The sequence below is a fragment of the Carassius auratus genome, unplaced genomic scaffold (genome assembly GCF_003368295.1).
Source record: "Carassius auratus strain Wakin unplaced genomic scaffold, ASM336829v1 scaf_tig00000876, whole genome shotgun sequence".
NCBI classification, from domain to species: domain Eukaryota; kingdom Metazoa; phylum Chordata; class Actinopteri; order Cypriniformes; family Cyprinidae; genus Carassius; species Carassius auratus.
In genome coordinates, this window is record NW_020523328.1 from 33,606 (window position 1) to 53,013 (window position 19,408).

General features: G+C 36.2%; 2 protein-coding genes across 5 annotated transcripts; both read right to left on the reverse strand.

Moving 5' to 3' along the window:
• Window positions 1-1,590: 1,590 nt before the first annotated feature.
• pm20d1.1 (peptidase M20 domain containing 1, tandem duplicate 1) lies at window positions 1,591-10,487 on the reverse strand. Its single transcript, XM_026242067.1, has 13 exons — window positions 10,225-10,487; window positions 7,486-7,572; window positions 7,172-7,407; window positions 7,005-7,091; window positions 6,785-6,918; window positions 6,583-6,702; window positions 5,716-5,791; window positions 5,572-5,633; window positions 5,415-5,493; window positions 5,222-5,293; window positions 2,141-2,306; window positions 1,895-1,994; window positions 1,591-1,806 (listed from the first exon to the last, which is right to left on the reverse strand). The coding sequence occupies exons 1-13, from the start codon at window positions 10,436-10,438 to the stop codon at window positions 1,692-1,694; spliced, it is 1,548 nt and encodes a 515-aa protein (XP_026097852.1). The 5' UTR covers window positions 10,439-10,487; the 3' UTR covers window positions 1,591-1,691.
• A 247-nt stretch (window positions 10,488-10,734) lies between these two features.
• Window positions 10,735-18,706, reverse strand: lemd1 (LEM domain containing 1). 4 transcript variants are annotated; one of them, XM_026242071.1, is made up of 10 exons: window positions 18,449-18,706; window positions 15,865-15,970; window positions 15,611-15,769; window positions 15,252-15,313; window positions 13,931-13,999; window positions 13,578-13,679; window positions 13,348-13,443; window positions 13,186-13,272; window positions 11,580-11,644; window positions 10,735-11,452 (listed from the first exon to the last, which is right to left on the reverse strand). In XM_026242071.1, the coding sequence occupies exons 2-10, from the start codon at window positions 15,944-15,946 to the stop codon at window positions 11,182-11,184; spliced, it is 993 nt and encodes a 330-aa protein (XP_026097856.1). In that variant the 5' UTR covers window positions 15,947-15,970; window positions 18,449-18,706; the 3' UTR covers window positions 10,735-11,181. The 4 variants fall into 4 exon arrangements, with proteins under 4 accessions (XP_026097856.1, XP_026097855.1, XP_026097853.1 ...); XM_026242070.1 differs by having other exon boundaries at window positions 18,368-18,459; XM_026242068.1 differs by lacking the exon at window positions 18,449-18,706 and adding an exon at window positions 17,707-18,340.
• Between the last annotated feature and the right edge of the window lie 702 nt (window positions 18,707-19,408).

Consider the following 19,408-nt stretch of genomic DNA (forward strand, 5'->3'; position numbering starts at 1 on the left):
AATTCATTAATATTAAAAAATGTTCTACATTTCAATTTAGAAAAAAAGAAAAAAAAAACATTCAGTTATGTTTGCCATTTGATTTGCACAATAAGAATCATCCGTAGGCCAGAGTTATAGATGGCAGGTAATACAAAATTTGTTGCAGACACTAGGAGAAAAGCAACAAGGAAGTAAATGAATAACTGTTTGTGCATGAGATTTGAGTTCCTTCTGAAAGGCTGCACTTTATATGAGACATACATATACCTCCCAGTTTCGCAGACTTGGCTTAAGGCTAGTTCCAGACTAAAATGCATGTTTGAGTTGTCTCGACTGAACATATCTTGCTCTGACATATCTTCGTTCTGCCTCAAGATACACACATTTAACTTTTTTCTAAGGCATTCTACACACTAATTCTTACTGGGCTGCTTAAATATCTTAATTTAACCAAGGCCTAGTTGTGGCTTAAGCTAAGCCCCGTCTGTGAAAGCAGGCCATAACAATCTTAAAATGAGGCTCAGCTCATTCTTGTGAAATTAAATTATAATATGAAGCACTAACACTGTATAGACTACCACTGGAAACCAGTGTCTGTTTAATATGCTGTAATGTTGTTGTGACAATTATCTCAGAATAATTTATATATTTTTTTTCTATTTAGGTCTGCACTTTCTTTTAAGGTTACTTTTGATGCAACCAAGGAAATTATTGACTGGAGTCTGACACCAAGGAGAGCAATGATACAAAGGTAAAATGCATAACAAGGTTATAAACTACATAAAGGCAATGTCATTTTGAAGAAGTCTTTATCTGCTCTCTGTAACTTGATGACTTTACAGGATAGTTTTATAGGGCAACTATCCTCTCAGACAGATCCATAAACATTTACATACTGGTCCATTTTATGTAATGTTAGAATTATTAATCATTGACAGCTTGATAGAGCAAAGTCAAGAATATAAACTTTGACATACAGAATAAATATTACATAAAAATGCAATAACCTGCGACCTAAGATTGTCTATTCAGTGAAGAAGAGCAGTGATCTGTGCAGACAAACAATAAACCGGCTGATGTCCTTCATTCACAGAGAATCTCTGCATGTGCAGCGACTGGCCTCAGACCTATAGCCTTCAGTTACTCAGCACTAACAAAATAGCCGGTAAACAGCATTTCAGATATTTTTTTTTCAATAACAAGAAAATCTGATAATTGAAATATTGCAAGGAGTATTTTGCAAAGACAGAAGATGCATAGGTTACCCTTTTGAACTTTAAAAACTAAAACAGCTTTAAAATAATAAGTGCAAGCACTGTGGTTTAGCATGAAGGAAGGAAATGTTACTTGTCATATCTTAATAACATTTCCATTGGTATGGCATGAGTAACCTTGTGATTTGTATTTTAATGTAGCAGAATGTTGACTCACCCTGGGAAAACTAACTAAAGATACTGTAAAAAAAAGAAAAAAAAAAGAAACACACGTTTTTATTATTATCCATTATGTAATTTTACATAATTTCCACAAGCAAATTAAGAAAATATATTTACAAGAATTTTCCAAAGTTAGATGCATTTATTTGATCAAAAATACAGTAAAAAAGCAATATAGTAAAATATTAGTAATTAATTTACAGCCTTCAGTGTCACATGATCCTTCAGAAATCATTCGTATATGCTTATTTGCTGTTTAGGAAACATTTAGGTTTAGGTGCGAGGTCCTGGCAAGTTCCTGATGTCACTGTTCTGCATGAGCTGAAAGTAGAACTGCACAATCTCTTCATAGTTCTGGATGGAGATTCTCTCATTCACACCATGAAATCTAAAGGGAAGAATAAGTGGTTTATTATTTTGTTATTTTTATAGTACATGAGGCCAGTATGTCGCTTCAGCATTTCTGTGTGTCCTACCTTGCAGAATCTCCAGGTTTGTACCATGATGGGGCAAAACGATAAATGTCCGGAGACAGTTCTGTGTAGTGACGGCTGTCAGTGTTCCCCACGCAGACACCTGTGAGAGGAAATCATTGACAAGACTAAGAGTGGGAGAAGCTCTTCATTGGTCAATGATGTATATAAGGGCCACTTAAACCCCTTGAGCTCTTACTAGAGAGAGCAAACATGCAGTATTTAATGGCACAATGCTGAAAGCCATACCAGGAGATACAGTGACTTCAGGAAAAATGTCATGCACTGTTTTCTTTATGATCTGGTAGCCGAATGTATCCTCATCATAGGAGCTAATGGGCAGCGGGTCGAATCCACTGACAAACTCTACCTTCACTCGCTCATCTGATATAGTGGATTCAATCAGCTTTAGAACCTAGAAAGGAAATAGGAAATCAATCAATGAACTTTTTGCATTTGTAAAATGTAAGACTTTTATTAAAGTTTGAAAATCCTTCACTCACACTGAATATATTTGAAGTAACCAACAGCAACATCCTATCAACATAATATTTGTCTAATTCTTACTGCTGCTCTTGACTTTCAATAACTATTTCTATTATTTTTCTATATATTTATTTATACAGTATACAATTTGAAACCAACATTATATAAAAAGAGATGGGTATAAGACTACTTAAAACATTGAACAAAAATGATAAACAAAGAAAAAGAAAAAACTTGAGGCAACTAATAATACCAGACCTATCTCCCCGACTTCACTTCCTGTCAACTTTAAACTGCCCTATCATCATAAAGTCCAAAAAAAGAGGTATAAAATCAAGTAAATACATACAGGTGCATCTCAATAAATTAGAATGCCGTGGAAAAGTTCATGTATTTCAGTAATTCAACTCAAATTTGGAAACTCATGGTAAATTCAGTGCACACAGTTTGAAGTAGTTTAAGTCTTTGGTTCTTTTAATTGTGATGATTTTGGCTCCACTATCTCAACAAATTGGAATATGGTGACATGCCAGCTAATCAAATCAAAACACCTGCAAAGTTTTTCTGAGCTTTCAAAATGATCTCTCAGTTTGGTTCACTAGGCCACACAATCATGAGGAAGACTGATCTGACAGTTGTCCAGAAGACAATCATTGACACCCTTCACAAGGAGGGTAAGCCACAAACATTCATTGCCAAAGAAGCTGACTGTTCACAGAGTGCTGTATCCAAGCATGTTAACAGAAAGTTGAGTGGAAGGAAAAAGTGTGGAAGAAAAAGATGCTCAACCAACCGAGAGAACTGTAGCCTTATGAGGATTGTCAAGCAAAATCGATTCAATAATTTGAGTGAACTTCAGAAGGAATGGACTGAGGCTGGGGTCAAGACATACAGACGGGTCAAGAAATGTGTCTAAAGTTGTTGTATTCCTCTTGTTAAGCCACTCCTGAACCACAGACAATGTCAAAGGTGTCTTACCTGAGCTAAGGATAAGAAGAAACTGCCACAAACTGTTGCCCAGTGGTCCAAAGTCCTCTTTTCAGATGAGAGCAAGTTTTGTATTTCATTTGGAAACCAAAGTCCTAGAGTTTGGAGGAATGGTGGAGAAGCTCATAACCCAAGTTGCTTGTAGTCCAGTGTTAAGTTTCCACAGTCTGTGGTGATTTGGGGTGCAATGTCATCTTCTGGTGTTGGTCCATTGTGTTTTTTGAAAACCAAATTCACTGCGCCTGTTTACCAAGAAATTTTGGAGCACTTTGTGCTTCCTTCTGCTGACCAGCTTTTTGAAGATGCTGATTTCATTTTCCAGCAGGATTTGGCACCTGCCCACACTGCCAAAAGCACCAAAAGTTGGTTAAATGACCATAGACCAACGCTACTTTGGCGTCATCGAAGGTTAACGCCCCTTTTGGGGGGAAAACAAACGGATTCCTGATACAGAACTCGCTCCAGGGACCTTTTGTTTTTCATTGTTTCTGATGTGTCACACAATTACAAACAGATATTGTATAATAGTTATATTGTTTAGTCCTAGCATGTGAATATTTGAAACTTAAAATCAGTTAACAGCCAAGGTAGCGTGCCTAATGAGAGCTAACGTTAATCACGTAGCTACTAGCAGCTTCGTATTTCTAACTACAACAAAACTGTCAATAGCTTAAATCAAGTGAAATATGATCCAAGTAAACCACCGACTCCTCTTGACATGGCCTCATCGTCTAGTTTATCATACTGTATACTTAATGACAAAAGTAGGCTACTTGGTGATTCCACGAGATAATGGTAACGTTAGATGTCCATATTTGGCCACTGCGTGGGGTTATTAATCCAGTTTTTCGACCATTTCAAAGGGAAACCTCTGTAAACACCGTATCCAGTAGCTTCATTAAATACCTCTCACGGTCCTCGGCCGGTAAAGAGAGTGTGTATGTTTCTGCCATTTTTGCTATCAAGAAATTAGAGCGAGTTCTGTATCAGGGGAATCCGTTTGTTTTCCCCCAAAAAGGGGCGTTAACCTTCGATGACGCAAAAGTAGCGTTGGTCTATGGTGTTGGTGTGCTTAACTGCCAGCAAACTCACTAGAAATGAACCCCAGAGAGAATATATGGGCTATTGTCAAGAAGAAAATGAGAAACAAGAGACCAAACAATGCAGATGAGCTGAAGGCCACTGTCAAGGAAACCTGGGCTTCCAGACCACCTTAGCAGTGCTACAAACTGATCACCTCCATGCCACGTTGATTTGAGGCAGTAATTAAAGCAAAAAGAGCCCCTGCCAAGTATTGAGTACATGTACAGTTAATTAACGTACTTCCCAGAAAGCCAACAATTCACAAAAAAAAAAATTTTTTATTGGTCTTATGAAGTATTCTAATTTGTTGAGATGAATTGTTGGGTTTTTGTTAAAAGTGAGCCAAAATCATCACAATGAAAATAACCAAAGACTTAAACTACTTCAGTCTGTGTGCACTGAATTGATTTAATACACGACTTTCACTATTTGAGTTGAATTACTAAAATAAACTTTACCACGACATTTTAATTTATTGAGATGCACCTGTAGATAATTTAAATAAATACTTTATAATCATTATTTTTTAACATGTAAGATTACTTAACTCTTAAGAGTTTATTTTTATTTTATTATTTTATTGTTCAGAGAGTAGAGAGCCTGGCTTCAGAAGAACATAAAATAGTATATAAACAGTATATTTCTGTAACTGTAGGTTTAACTAAGGGATGGGCTTAAACTTCCTTTGTTGTCTTCCAAGCACTGGTTTTCTTTAGGTATAGCAAATCTTATAAAAAATATCAACTAATTAATGTGCTAATGCTGACCTCTCACCTCTTGTAGTGTCTGGGAAGAGTGAATGCGGAAATTGACAAAGGCCTCTGCATATGCTGGCATTACATTGATCTGTCAGAGAGAAAGAGAGATGCGGGAGTTAACAGTTGGATCTTCATTAATGCTAAGAGTTACAGTATTTTATGTGAATATATGTATAAACAGAAAATAACTGATGTGAATGGCAGCCCACCTTAACACCAGAGTTAAACATTGTGACAGCAGTTGTTGTCCTCACAAATGCATTTGTGTCTGGCTGTTCTTCCAAAACACTGCACATGTGATTGGAAAGTACCACGGATCAAAGCATGTACTCATTAGTTACTGTAGTGAGAAAAAACACAGCCTACCTGCTGAGCAGTGAAGAGAAGAGCCACAGATTAGACATGACCATTCTGTATGGCCAGCCAAACTAGAAGGCAAAAGAGAACGTATTAAACTATTTATTATTGTAGGAGTGTCATGAGCATTTTATATCATGTTTGTTTTATTACCTTATGTGCCAGATGCTCAAATGTGGCACGCTCTGGACCATGACCAAAAAGATTGGGCATCCGGTTCTTCTCCAACCTGGGTCAGTTTTAACCAAAACACAAAGAATTACCTACATAATTACTTTATGTAGGATTTATTTATTCATTAATTTATGCATTTGTTTAAATTATTTATCTTATTTCATATCTGTAAACATCAACATACATTAAGAAAAACGTAATATTACACAAAAATAGACATGAAATTACTTCAAAATCAGATACAAAGAAAAAGAAGAATGCAAGGCAGAATGATTTATTCATAAAACAAAATGTATAAAACAAATTCAGATTCATCATTCAAATAAATACTTTAAAAAGCTCACAAATATTTCTTAAAAGTTGAATATTTCTTTAGTAAAATTGGCTTGTTTATTTAGACAGCAGAAAACCTGGCTTAATTTAATAAGACCATATGTTATAAATTGTAAATTTACATTTATGAATATGAAATTCAATCAGTATTATATAAACATAAATTTTTATTTTAATTATAAAAACATGATATCATTATGAAAATCGGTACTTTACACCACAGTGTAACTAAATAAGTAGAATGGCAAAATAAATGAATAAAAATGCAAAGAAGGTTTATGGTATTTTACTTAATTACATGCTAGAATACAGTGTAATACAATTTTAAGAGCAAGATTTATTAATTTTTTTACATAAATGTGCCTGATGGATATTGATTATGGCTTTTGCGTTGGGTTTATTCCATTCTGTCTTGCTTTTTTTAAATGCAAGATCAAGTCAACTATAATATTTAATATTTAAATTAAGATCATGCTCTCAGTTTTCATATTACAGTAAATGCTTTTGTCTTGCCTTGCAACTGCTGAAGCCAAGATGCCGATGCTGCTTTCTCTGGGAGGCATGGATGAATGTCCTGGAGCGCTGCTGACACTCAGCTTCACTGTGGCCTGACCTTTCTCACTCACACCAATTCTACAAAAACATACAAGACGTATATTAAACACTAAATCAATATCTACATGATCATATTAACGCAGTAAAACGAAGGTCTCACAGTGCGCCAGGTCCGATCAGGCCATCTACCACACCATCCATGATCGTGAGACCTTCATCTAAAACATACAGAAGCTTCACCCCACGACTCTTCAGGAGCTTCACGATATTCACAGCACCTTGTGGGCCACTGATCTGAGAAAACCAAATTAACAGCTGCATTAACACAAGCTTTCTGCTGGGATATTAGCAGATAAACTATGATTAGAACAGAGACGGACCTCCTCATCGTGACCCAAGCCAATGTAGAAGCTTCTCCGAGGAGTGTAACCTCGTTCCAGCAGGTATTCCAACGCCTGAAGGATCCCCTTCAAAACACACATCGCTACAGTTAGCATCAGGTTGAACTGAACAGATGTGAAGACGATGCAGTGCTGATTCACTGTACCATCACAGACTGTTTATTGTCGATGGTTCCTCGTCCATAAATGAAGCCATTGATCTCTTGAGCAGAGAAAGGAGGAGCATCCCACCCATCTGCCTCATCGGCCGGCACTACATCAATGTGTGCCAGCAGCATGTAGGGCTTCAGATCAGTCTCGCTTCCCGATACAGTCAACAGGTGGCTGTAGCTTCCCACCATCTCATGCTGGACCACACTGGATGAGAAGACCTTTGGGAAGACTGAGAAAGGAACAGTTCAGTATTAACCTTTTACAAATAAAGCATGCAAAAATAATCCTTAAATCATCACTTTCTCACCTCTCCTCAGTAGTAGGTCAAACTCTTGCAGGGCAGTTGTGTTCTGGTCTGACTCTGAAAATGACACTGTGGGAATCTGAACTGCCACTGTGGGAGATTAAATTAAAAATAATAAAATAAATAAAAAAAGAAAATCTGACTATGTTTATATGTATGTCAATATTCCGATTAAGCCTTTACTCTGAAATTAGATTTTCATGAGGTTTTTAGGCCCTGAATTTTCATTTATTTTATTCAGACAAAAGCTCAATAATTAACAAACAAAAAAACAGGACTTAACTTAGCCTAGATTGTATTTCACACAATTTCATTAGGGCTCTACCTTATTTGTTTACAATCGGCTATATTTTATACCATATTAGCAAGTAAAAGCCCTTTTGGAATAATTGTAAAAATGTCCATGCTTATGTATTTAAAAAAAAAATCATAAGCATAAAAGAGTACTTTTAAGTTGTACTATGTTATACTTTTAAGTAATATTTTAAGATGAACACTCGCTGTACTGACACATCTTAGGTTTACTTAATAATCTCTTTATAAATACAGGTGCATCTCTATAATTTAGAATGTCATAGAAAAGTTCATTTATTTCAGTAATTCAACTCAAATTGTGAAATTCGTGATAAATTCAATGCACACAGACTGAAGTAGTTTAAGTCCTTGGTTCTTTAAATTGTGATCGTCTGGAAGCCCAGGTTTCTTTGACAGTGGCCTTCAGCTCATCTGCATTATTTGGTCTCTTGTTTCTCATTTTCCTCTTGACAATACGCCATAGATTCTCTCTGAGGTTCAGCACACCAATACCATGGTCATTTAACCAACTTTTGGTGCTTTTGGCAGTGTGGGCAGGTTCCATATCCTGCTAGAAAATGAAATCAGCATCTTCAAAAAGCTGGTCAGCAGAAGGAAGCACAAAGTGCTCCAAAATTTATTGGTAAATAGGTGCAGTGACTTGGTTTTTAAAAAAACACAATGGACCAACACCAGCAGATGACATTGCACCCCAAATCACCACAGACTGTGGAAACTAAGCACTGGACTTCAAGCAACTTGGGCTATGAGCTTCTCCACCCTTCCTCCAAACTCTAGGATCTTGGTTTCCAAATGAAATACAAAACTTGCTCTCATCTGAAAAGAGACTTTGGACCACTGGGCAACAGTCCAGTTCTTCTTCTTAGCTCAGGTACGACGCCTCTGATGTTGTCTGTGGTTCAGTAAATTGCTTGACACGTCTGTGTGTGATGGCTCTTGATGTCTTGACCCCAGCCTCAGTCCATTCCTTCAGTCCAAGTTCACTCAAATTCTTGAATCGATTTTGCTTGACAATCCTCATAAGGCTGCAGTTCTCTCGGTTGGTTGAGCATCTCTTTCTTCCACACTTTTTCCTTCCACTCAACTTTCTGTTAACATGCTTGGATACAGCACTCTGTGAACAGCCAGCTTCTTTGGCAATTAATGTTTGTGGCTTACCCTCCTTGTGAAGGGTGATGTTGTAAGGTGTTGTAATGATGTGCTATCTGACATTATCAAGTATATCACCAAATCACACAGAGTGCCCCCATGTGATTTATTAGTTTAATAAAACTAAAAATTCCAGGAAAAATGCTTCTGTATCCTTTTCTGTTTATAATTTAATATAGTTAACAATCTACATTACACAAAGTGTACCGTTTTTTTTTTTTTTTTGTTTTTTTTTGCAAATGTCAGCATGAACAAATGTAATAATAATTTTTATAAATTTCAGTAAAGAAATAAGTGACTTAGGGTTTAGACATAATATCGCTTGTTTTGATCAATTTTGCTAACGAAAAAAGCTCCAAAGAAACATCACAGCACTGTTTTGCGTCTCTAATCAATGGACGGTGTTTACTTATTGAAAGAAATGAATCAGCTTTCTGAACGAATAAGTTGAATAAATGATTCTGTGATTCACTCATTAACAGTCAAATGCTTTGTTTCTGAATGAAGCAGCCCTTTGAATGAATCGGTTGAATCGCAATGACTCGCTCATTAACAGTAACTTGTTGCCACCTACTGGTGGTTTTAATTTCACATTGTGACTTTCTTTTTTTTTTAATCAGTATTCAACATTTTATGTTGAAAACAAAACATTATCCATCTGTAACTGCAGATTAAATGCATCCGTGTTCTCTCTGAGATACATAAACTGTAAATATACATAAATGCTTTTTTCAGATGCAGATTACAGAAAGGTTTTCTTTTGTTGGAAAGACACTAAAGTACAGATGAAGAGCTTCTTGGTCATCCAAAAATACAAAATAGATAAAGAGATAAAATGGAACAAAATCTTTCTACTCAAGCGGTGTATGAATATATTTGCTTATTTTCCATTTTGCACTTGTACTATGTACAATTGTTTTTACTTACAAAAACGTGTGCGTTTAAGATTTTAAAAAAAAAATACTTTTTGTACTTAAGTACAATAAAAATCACATATTTTAAGACTTTCACTTAAGTAATATTAAAAATTGTGACTTCAACTTGTCATTTTCTGGTAAGATATCTGTACTTTTACTTGAGCATGGCTTTCAGGTGCTTTATACAGCACTGCAAATAAGTTATGCCAATCAGGGCATTTCATTGAATATTTAAATTTTGCATTGTCTGAAAATAACCAAATTCTGATTCTTTACTTTTTTATTATTACTTTCTACATTCAATTTATAAAGTATTTATGTATGAACAAGTATAATTTTAATATAATTAGGCATTTCTTACCCTTGAAATTTTCCAGCAGCTGCTTTTTCTGTTCTGGATTTAAACTGGGATAAATTGTTGTTGCATTTTCCCATTGTCCAAGTTCGGTGTTCACTTTAAATGTAAACGCCCTACCGATCACAACAGCAAATAAAATTAAAACTGGAAGCACAAGGATTAACAGCAGTATTCCAGAAAACTTCAAAATTGTCTTCTTAGTGATTTTGGTCTTCATCTTTCAGAAGTTCAGGAGGAATTACATCTGCATGATCAGGGTTCACATTTTTATAGCCTTATTGTCAACTGGTGATGCAACATAAGGGGCCTGGGTTGGTGTGGAGCCAATCACAAAGGTAAAAAGCAGTTGAGATTTTTTTTAACCACCTGCTGGGGGTTTGAATAATCAGCAACAGATATTTAACAAAATTATCAATCATTAAATATTGAAGTATTTACACAAATTTGGCATCTAGATACCCTCCTGGTGTTAATAAATTAATTTGCAAGTGTATCTTCATTAAGACAGAACAATCACAGGAGAACCATTTTTATTTACTTTAAATAAAACAAACAAAAAGTAAACATTAAAAACCGCAAGATATCCCATGACTCATTAGTCCAACTGTATAAGACTGTAGGAGAAGAATGTGATCGTTTCTGTGGGAGTTCAAATCTCAAATAAACTGTATAAAATACACATCTATGGTAAAAGATCTATCAGAGAAAACACCATGCACAGGATCAGCCAACTACATATCTCATCAATTCAAGTTTAACATCCTATATGATCATTGAAAGCAAGTGAATGCAGGTGTTCTGATGTAGCTCTCTTTGGGTTTCATTCAGTCCAATCACACGGTTTCCTCTGATACCGGTTTAAAAAGATAATCGTCTGAAGGACACTTGGCCTGAGGTAAATCTGAATGAACCTTCTTTAGCATCCGTGTTGCACACCTAAGCTGTAGAGTCAGTGGTGGATTAGTCCTCTGAGGTGAATATGAGAGCAGCTTCTTGCAGATCTTCAAGTAGATCAGTGAAAGTATTGGAGAGCGGCTCCTCCATGGATGCATAGATGAGGTACAGCATGCAGACAACCAGGAGGAAGACCACGATCTGAACCCACAGAGGCACCAGACGCTGCTGAATCTCCTGCCTCTCCAGTGAAGTGGGACTCAGTAGTGGCATTTCAGGGTATTTAAACTGCACAGGGCGGCCCGCTGCTCCCTTTATAGGCCGCCTCTTTGTAGCACTGCAGGCAGAACAAGACGTACTTACAACTAATTTACAATGGTGTATTGAAATTTAGGCATGCAAGTCCATAGTTTGTGAACAATGTAGTATTTAGCTGGGAGTAAAGTATGACAGGTGTTACTCACTAGATGCCAGTGGGGGTTCTGGCAGTGTCAGGAAACATCTCTGAAAGAACATCCGTCACAGGTTCCTAATGGCCAGAAGAAACCAATTAAAACAGACGGAATAAGAAAATATACTTTAAAGGTGTGGTCAACAAATAAACAAGGAAGAGAATTTAGAGTCAAACAGACACCACCAAAAAAAAATAATAATAATAATAATAATTGAGGGAGGATGGAGTGTAAAAATATAGAGATGAAGCCCAGGCTCATGAAAAGCAGATTTGGAAGTCATGTGGAAAGCACAAATCACAGTCCATGAGTGATAAGATGCATTTAAAGTTGAATGTCACATGCTCCTTTAGAAATCATACTAATATGCTGATTATACCCTGATAGTTTTTTTTTTTTTTTGATTAGTAAAAAGAAAATCTTCTGTAAATGTCTTTACCATCACTTTTAATCAATTTAATTGGTCTTGAAAGAGTTACTTTTTCCAAAACAAAGTCTTACTGACCCTAAACATTTAAATGTATACTAATGTTATCTGAGAATTATATTTTCATGACAATAAAGTATATTTCATCAGAATCTCAAGTTATAAGTTACATTATATTATAGATAGATAGATAGATAGATAGATAGATAGATAGATAGATAGATAGATAGATAGATAGATAGAGGGGTGTAAAACGATTAATCACATCCAAAATAAAAGTTTTTGTTTACATCATATGTATGTGTATTGCGTTTATGTATATATATATATATATATATATATATATATATATATATATATATGTGTGTATATATATATATATATATATATATATATATATATATATATATATATATATATATATATATATATATATATATATATATATATAGTACGGTATATGTTTTGAAAACATTTACACATTTCTATATTTATATTATTAGTTGCTTAAAAAAGCCAACTTACTGAAATCCTAATTAAACAACTTCTTCCGAGACCATATTTTAAAGTGTATTTCCTACAACCACCAAACATGCTAATCATGCTAACACAATATAATTATCACAACGATCGGTACATTTAGGAAACTTTTTCCTAATGCTTCTGGATTGAAATATGGCACAAGAAGAAGTGTAACAGTGCAGCTCAGCCGTACAGGGCTTAAGCATCATGTGATCTGCATTCATGTGCACAGCATTAACATCTAAGAAACACGAGTCAGAAACAAGAAAGCCAGGCCTTTGATAGAACTTTTCTCTGTCTGATCTACCAAACATCAATGCTGTGATTAAACTTTACACTACCTTTTTACATAAAATAAGGAAGAGAGGAATACAAAAAACCCCATCTCTCTCAAATTAAAAAGATGCATTTTCCTGACATTTTCCTTTGAACATTTCACTGTGAGTACAGCTCTTTCATCTGAAAAGCCAGTGCAATAAAGGGAGAAAAGGAAGAAACTAAAGAGAACTCAGAAGTATTTCCCAAAGGACAGAGGGAGTGTGAAAGCCCATTAGATGTCTGGCAATGCAGCATGTCTGCTGAATTAAACATCCACCGAAAGAGTGAGGACAAACGAAGAGGCAGACCCTGAGGAGAGAAGAGGAAGGCTGAGGGGGAAAAAGCAGTTACTGTGACTGTTAGTTTCTGATGGGATGATGGAGATGTTAAACAAAGAGATCTGCCAGTCATGGTGTCTTTATCCAGTCTCATGAAGTCCTGATGAGAAAACCAGAGCTTTTGTTAGATTTGTTGAAGGATGCTATTAAAGCAAACATATCTGTAGACACAAACCCGCAGGACCCTGCTGTCCACCGTCTGCTTGCTTCTCGAACCAGATCGCCTCTCAATCTCTGTTTGTTTTGACTGAGGACTGAATCTGGTCTCAATCTGTTGACAAAAATACAATCCCACAGCAATAATAAACACCCAAGACTCACATAACTTACAGTTACCACTGAATATCATCCTAAAATGATTGAGATTCTCAGTTTACACACACACACACAAACACACACACTCCCCTCTTCCACCATCTGAGTGATGCTGAAGGATCTGTACGGGGACCCGCTTTGACTCAAAGATTCATTCTGGGTGGCATCTGAAGACTTGTGCTGAATCTTTCCCTGCAAGTGAACTAAACTGAATAAGCAGAACTGAAAAGGATTACGATATCTTGAATAGTCAATCAGTTGCTGCAACAAAAGCCCACAATCCTTCAGTGAAAAGGAATCCAATGTTTTCTAAAAACCGAAAAGTGCAAAATATTCAAAATTGTTCACACCACAAAACAATCTGTGGAAGAAACAGAATTACAGTGCTGTTGACTTCTTTATCCCCTGCATCCCTGTGCCAAAAGGAAATGTTCATACTGTACACTTATGAATCCAGCTGAGGGGAGAAAGCAGCGTGGGTAAAAATCTCTGCTCTGACTGACCGTCCCTGTCTGTGGATGTAAAAATTGCAGTATGACATTCATTGCAATTTAATGTCATATCAATTTTAACCACAGAGTGGTACCATTGTTCATCCTACTGAATAACAGAGACATTAAACTGCAACATCAATTTTTATATGTTAAATACTTTCTCCTGCCCAGCTTAATAAGCAGAAACAACTTCTTATAGGGCGTCTCTGTAGGTTGAAACAATGAGGCTCTGCAGTGCTAAACACTGTTCTGCTCGTAGAGCTTGCCTCTCTTTGGTGTGTGGGTGCAATTAGGTTAGATGCAAGCTGCAGAAATTGAATAAAGCCCATACAAAATACCTGCAAAGAGGAAATCAAAGGAAAATGGCTCAAAATTGACATTTATTTAGCTAAAGGTACTTTCTTAACAATAATGACAAAAAAGCAATTTAATGACTTTTCTACTTAGGTGGCTATAGATGCACAGCACCAACTGCTCAGTTTGTTTAAAGGCTATCGGCAGGATTTGTCAAGTCAAAATTAAGGCTTTTTAAGGCCCTTTAGAGATCTGCACTAATAGCAATACTGTCCATTCAGTACAAACTTACATAACCTCAAAACAAATAATTAAGAAACTCTCTCAAATGTTAAAATCTTTTGCTTAATTAAACAGACTGCGGCACACATTTAATGAGGACTTCACACTGCTAATCAGTAATGTAAAATAATCAAGACATGTTTTATTCACTGTGTATTAAAATGGTTTATGTCAATACACAGTCACCACAATGTGCATGGATGGACTATCCATAACATGCATTTATAACATAGATATTTTGATTTTCAATTTCATGCCATTTTAAGATTTATATCCTTATATTATAGAACGGAATTTAAGATTAGGAACCTTGATGTATCCTGAGCAGGCCAACACAGCAGCATTGGCTCTTTAGGGCAGGATTATCTTGTTTGTCATTATTTATCACAGCATTTTGTGATGCTAGAGGCACTACAATTACACACTTCAGCTTTAAACTCATTATACCACCAAATCAGCTTGAGTTACCATCAAGAGCTTCTATGATGCATCAAAAGTGTCCGTCCCACATACATAATTTATATAAGTTACACAACAAAACTGACAGACAGCTGGTTGTTTGACCTCTTTACAAGCAACAACTTCTGCTCATGTTAATGATCAACATACACTCATTGCAGAACAGGCAGTGGAGATAATGGATGAATCATGTTTAAATCTAGGGGGGGGTTGAGGTGCATGTAAAGCCACTTACTCTGCTTGCCGTTTTGCTGGTCTCAGTCCGGGCAATCGTATCAGACCGAAGCTGCTCTGACTCTAAAGAAACATGTAAAACACATGTATAACCAGCAACAACAGTAATATACAGCCTTTATATAAACAGACAATACAATGTCTATAACTTAGTGATGACCACAAGACATCCACTCTTCAGAAGTTAATTTAGATCATTTTAGATCCACTTCTTTAGTTGCACATCCTATATGAGGCTGTAAACCGTTCTAATTGGGGTCAGGTGAACTCAAACAAGCCTAATCATTCATGGTTTTGTTTTTAATGGCTCAGTCATTCAGGCAACCCCAAGACTTTTCAGGAGTCGATGCTGCTCCTTACCGGAGGACTCCTTGTCCTCGTCTTCCTCCCTCCCGTCCTCTTCCTCATTGTCTGAGTAGAGGCCTGCATCCCTCGTGCCATTGACCCTGTGCTGTGAGGCCTGTGCTGAAGAATCCATCAGCCTTTTCAGCTTCTTTTCATATAAAGCTCTAGTAGAAGCTGCTCAAAACATACACACAGACACCATAAGAACATGTTACATTTATTGTATTTTCAGTTTTGGAAAGAAATGATTTTAACTCAAACAGACTAACCTACAATGGGTCCAGCTTTGACTCCATACTGGAGCAGTTTGGCTTTTAGCTGATCATCAGTCAGTAAGCCCAGGTCTACCATTTTTGCTTTCTCTTCCTTTTCGGCCTGTACAGTGGAATACACACAACGAACAATTTAATAAACAAATCCTGTCGAGGCAGTGAAATTACAGCGATTCATCATGCTGGAGTGAGGAATCAGCACATTTTAGCATAATCTAATAAACATACGCTGACACTAGCTTGCCAAAGGGTGAACCTCGGCTCATGCAATCCTCAACAGACTCTTGTTTTGAGGCTTTTTTCGCCTTCGCATCTTGCACCGACACGTTCTGAAAAGGGGTCAAATCCAATATTAGCTGCCGTTGCAGTTTCCCAACCAACCTCAGGCTGAAGAAACTTCTTCACTTTTTAGCAGAATTGAGCAAAAACGCTTTGCACAAAATAAAAAGATAGCGATTAAATAAAATTTGAGTCCGGATGCAAAGTCAACACAATTGTGACAAATTGAGAAAAAGTATAGAACAACTTAAAAAAAAAAAAGAAAGAATGATGCTGGACAAATATTTGAGGTCTGCATTATGTAAAAATACTCAGCAGTGCTAATGGCTCAGAACAGATGGCATTTATCTGAGCCATTTCATCGTTACATTTAGTCAAAAATCCCTTTAGGACTTTGTTCCTCAAACTTACAGGCGGCAGACCACTCCAACTATAAAACTAATTGCAGAAAACCTAATAGTCTCATTTGCTAATAGACTTCACTGATCCTGCCTTGAGCCTCCAATATTATCCATCATTTTTCTAACAAAATAAAAAAACAACACTAGACAGCAGTTTGGAATGAACTAGAATGCTACTATCAGATAATGAGCCTAAATAAGCCGACTGTTAGCCAAGTTAAGCCAAACATTTACATACACTGACGCATAACTGAGTCACATAAATCAGAAACTTAAAAACAATCTATATATGTATAATATATATGCACATTACATTTAAAAAAAAAAAAAAGATGTATTCTTAGTATTGTTTTTACACTATTATAGTATTTTTGGTTTACCTTTTCATTTATAAATGTTAGTAATTTTATAGTTTATACAATTTATTTTTATTCCAGTTTTAGATTTTTTTTTTTTTTGTGATTTTAGTGCTTTAGTTATTAATACTAGATATAGATTCAAAAGTACTAGCTTTAATGCAAAATATAAAATAGAAATGGCCAACTCCTGAATCTGGCAAAGACCTGCTACTTTCCAGTGCAACACCACTTTGGTCAACGCACATTAAACACGTCTAATCATAAACTGAGAATTTGACACCCAAGTCTAAGATGGCTCTGACCCAGATTCCCCAGCCCCCATTCAGGGCCCCCTGACCCACACACACACCTGCAGTGGTCTCACACACTTCCAGCGAGTGTGTGTGAGACAGCTGGAGCTTTATTTCACAACTAAGAAATCATGTTTCACTCTCAAGGAAGAAAAAAAATCCCCATTTTGACAGAGCAGTCTTTGATGTTTTGAGAAGCATGCGTGCTTTATCTGTATTCCCCTGCAGTTGGGAGCTGACAGGCAATAACCCACAAACCTCTCAACAGCTTGAAAGCAAAGAACATATGGGTATGAATATTCACAGCATAAATCAAATCTATTTCAATCACGCCACCTTGTGTCAAGCTGTTGGACAGACAAGGGCGGATATGGAAAGATTTTTGGGGAATCCTTCAGAATCAGTCTGCAAGACGTGAAAACCCGTCAATCACAGAAAGACAGTCTCCGGGAATCACGTTTAATAACGTGACCTCTACAGCTGCTACACCGGCGTCTTTCTTTAACTCACGCTGCCACCGAGATGATCCTCCTCTTCATCGCTAGAGAAATCCGTGGTGTTTGTCCTCACGTGTTTGAGATAAAGCTCCACATAAGCGTGTTTCTTGCTCTCCGGTGGGGGCAGATCCACATTATGCGCCATGAGCTCCGACTTGAGCCTCTCTTTAGAGAAAAGAGCGGGGTCTTCCACAAACACTGGCATGTTGTCAGGTGTGGGAAACTAATGCATCTGAAAACACAGGGCCTGAGGAAAATGATTTCCGATGCTCGGTGAACGAAACGTCGGCTTTGTTTTCCAGAAGACTGTCTAAGTAATGTTAGTAAGCTCGCTCGGTTTTGAGTGTCCCACAGCCGTGTCAGCAGCACCAACAGCTGTTCACAGGGGTCTGTCTCTCTATATGTTCACAGAAACGCCTTTCGGTTCATTCATGTGGCCGTGGAAAATACCACAGACAACAATTTCCAAGTTTAAATCAGCAGAGAAGACACGGGAAACTATATACGCGGATATTAAGTCATATTTAAGGTGAATAACTCATGTAGGCTGCATGTGTTTAATATAAATCTACGTTAGTGTGTCTGGTCATGTAACTTAAGTTAATGTTTTAGCGAGAAAACGAGTGTTTAATGTGTGAATTAATTTATAAACTCGATTACATTTACTAACTCACCTTGTTAGAAGCTGGTGTGAAATTTACCTGGGACAAAGAACAACATAGTGCTTTAAACAAACCTTAATGAGGCCGCTTTACCTGAATAGTATTTCTACGTCCACGCGGTGAGACTCACGCGACGTGCTCTGGTGATTACTGACAACGTCACGGGTTGGGTGTTTTCCCGCCATTTCTTCAATGAATTTTGAACTGCAAAAAAATATATTTTTATTGTCAGTGTTTATGTATTTTAACAATACAATTGATTTCAAATGTATATGTAAAAGTGATAATTACCTGCTGACTGCACTTCATCCTTCTTTTCACTGGACTTCATACATACTGCATGCCAAAAAATAAGTAGGCTACATTAAATTAAATTACTGATTTGAAATTATTGAATATAAATTATATAAGTTATTTTATATATTGAATTATGATTATTATTATTGTATCATTGTGTGTGTGTGTGTGTGTGTGTGTGTATGTACATAAATATATTACTCTTTTTTTTTTTTTTTACTTTTTTCTTTATTTTAGCATAAGATGTGTACATTACATTAGCATAAAGCTCAATAAAAAAGGTCATTGTCTAAGCTTGCGTTAATGAAAAAAAATATTTATTATTTAAATTATTAGTTATTTTTTTATATATTGCAGTGTTTTTTATTCTTGTGCACTCATAATCTTTAAACATAAACAACAACATGTGGCTCACATGAGATCACAGAGTGCTGCAGGGATATTTTGGAGATGTTTTTATTGGCCAAAACCTGGAACAAGCTTTCCATCGGGTTCCATCATCCTGAAGTCAGGGTTAAAATGTTGTTGGGGTTTTTTTATGTATTTTTTTTTTTTTTTACACAAGCTCACAATATTTTAACATTTTATAGCATAAAATACCTTTTAAATTATATAAAATATAAGCTTTTACTTTTTGTCAGTTGTCAGAATATTAATGCTGGTGGTGTTAATGTCATGTGACCTTAGCATAGCTTGTTTAAAAACCTAAATGTATTGTTAATTTGGGAAGATATGATGAACAAAACTTGTAAGAAT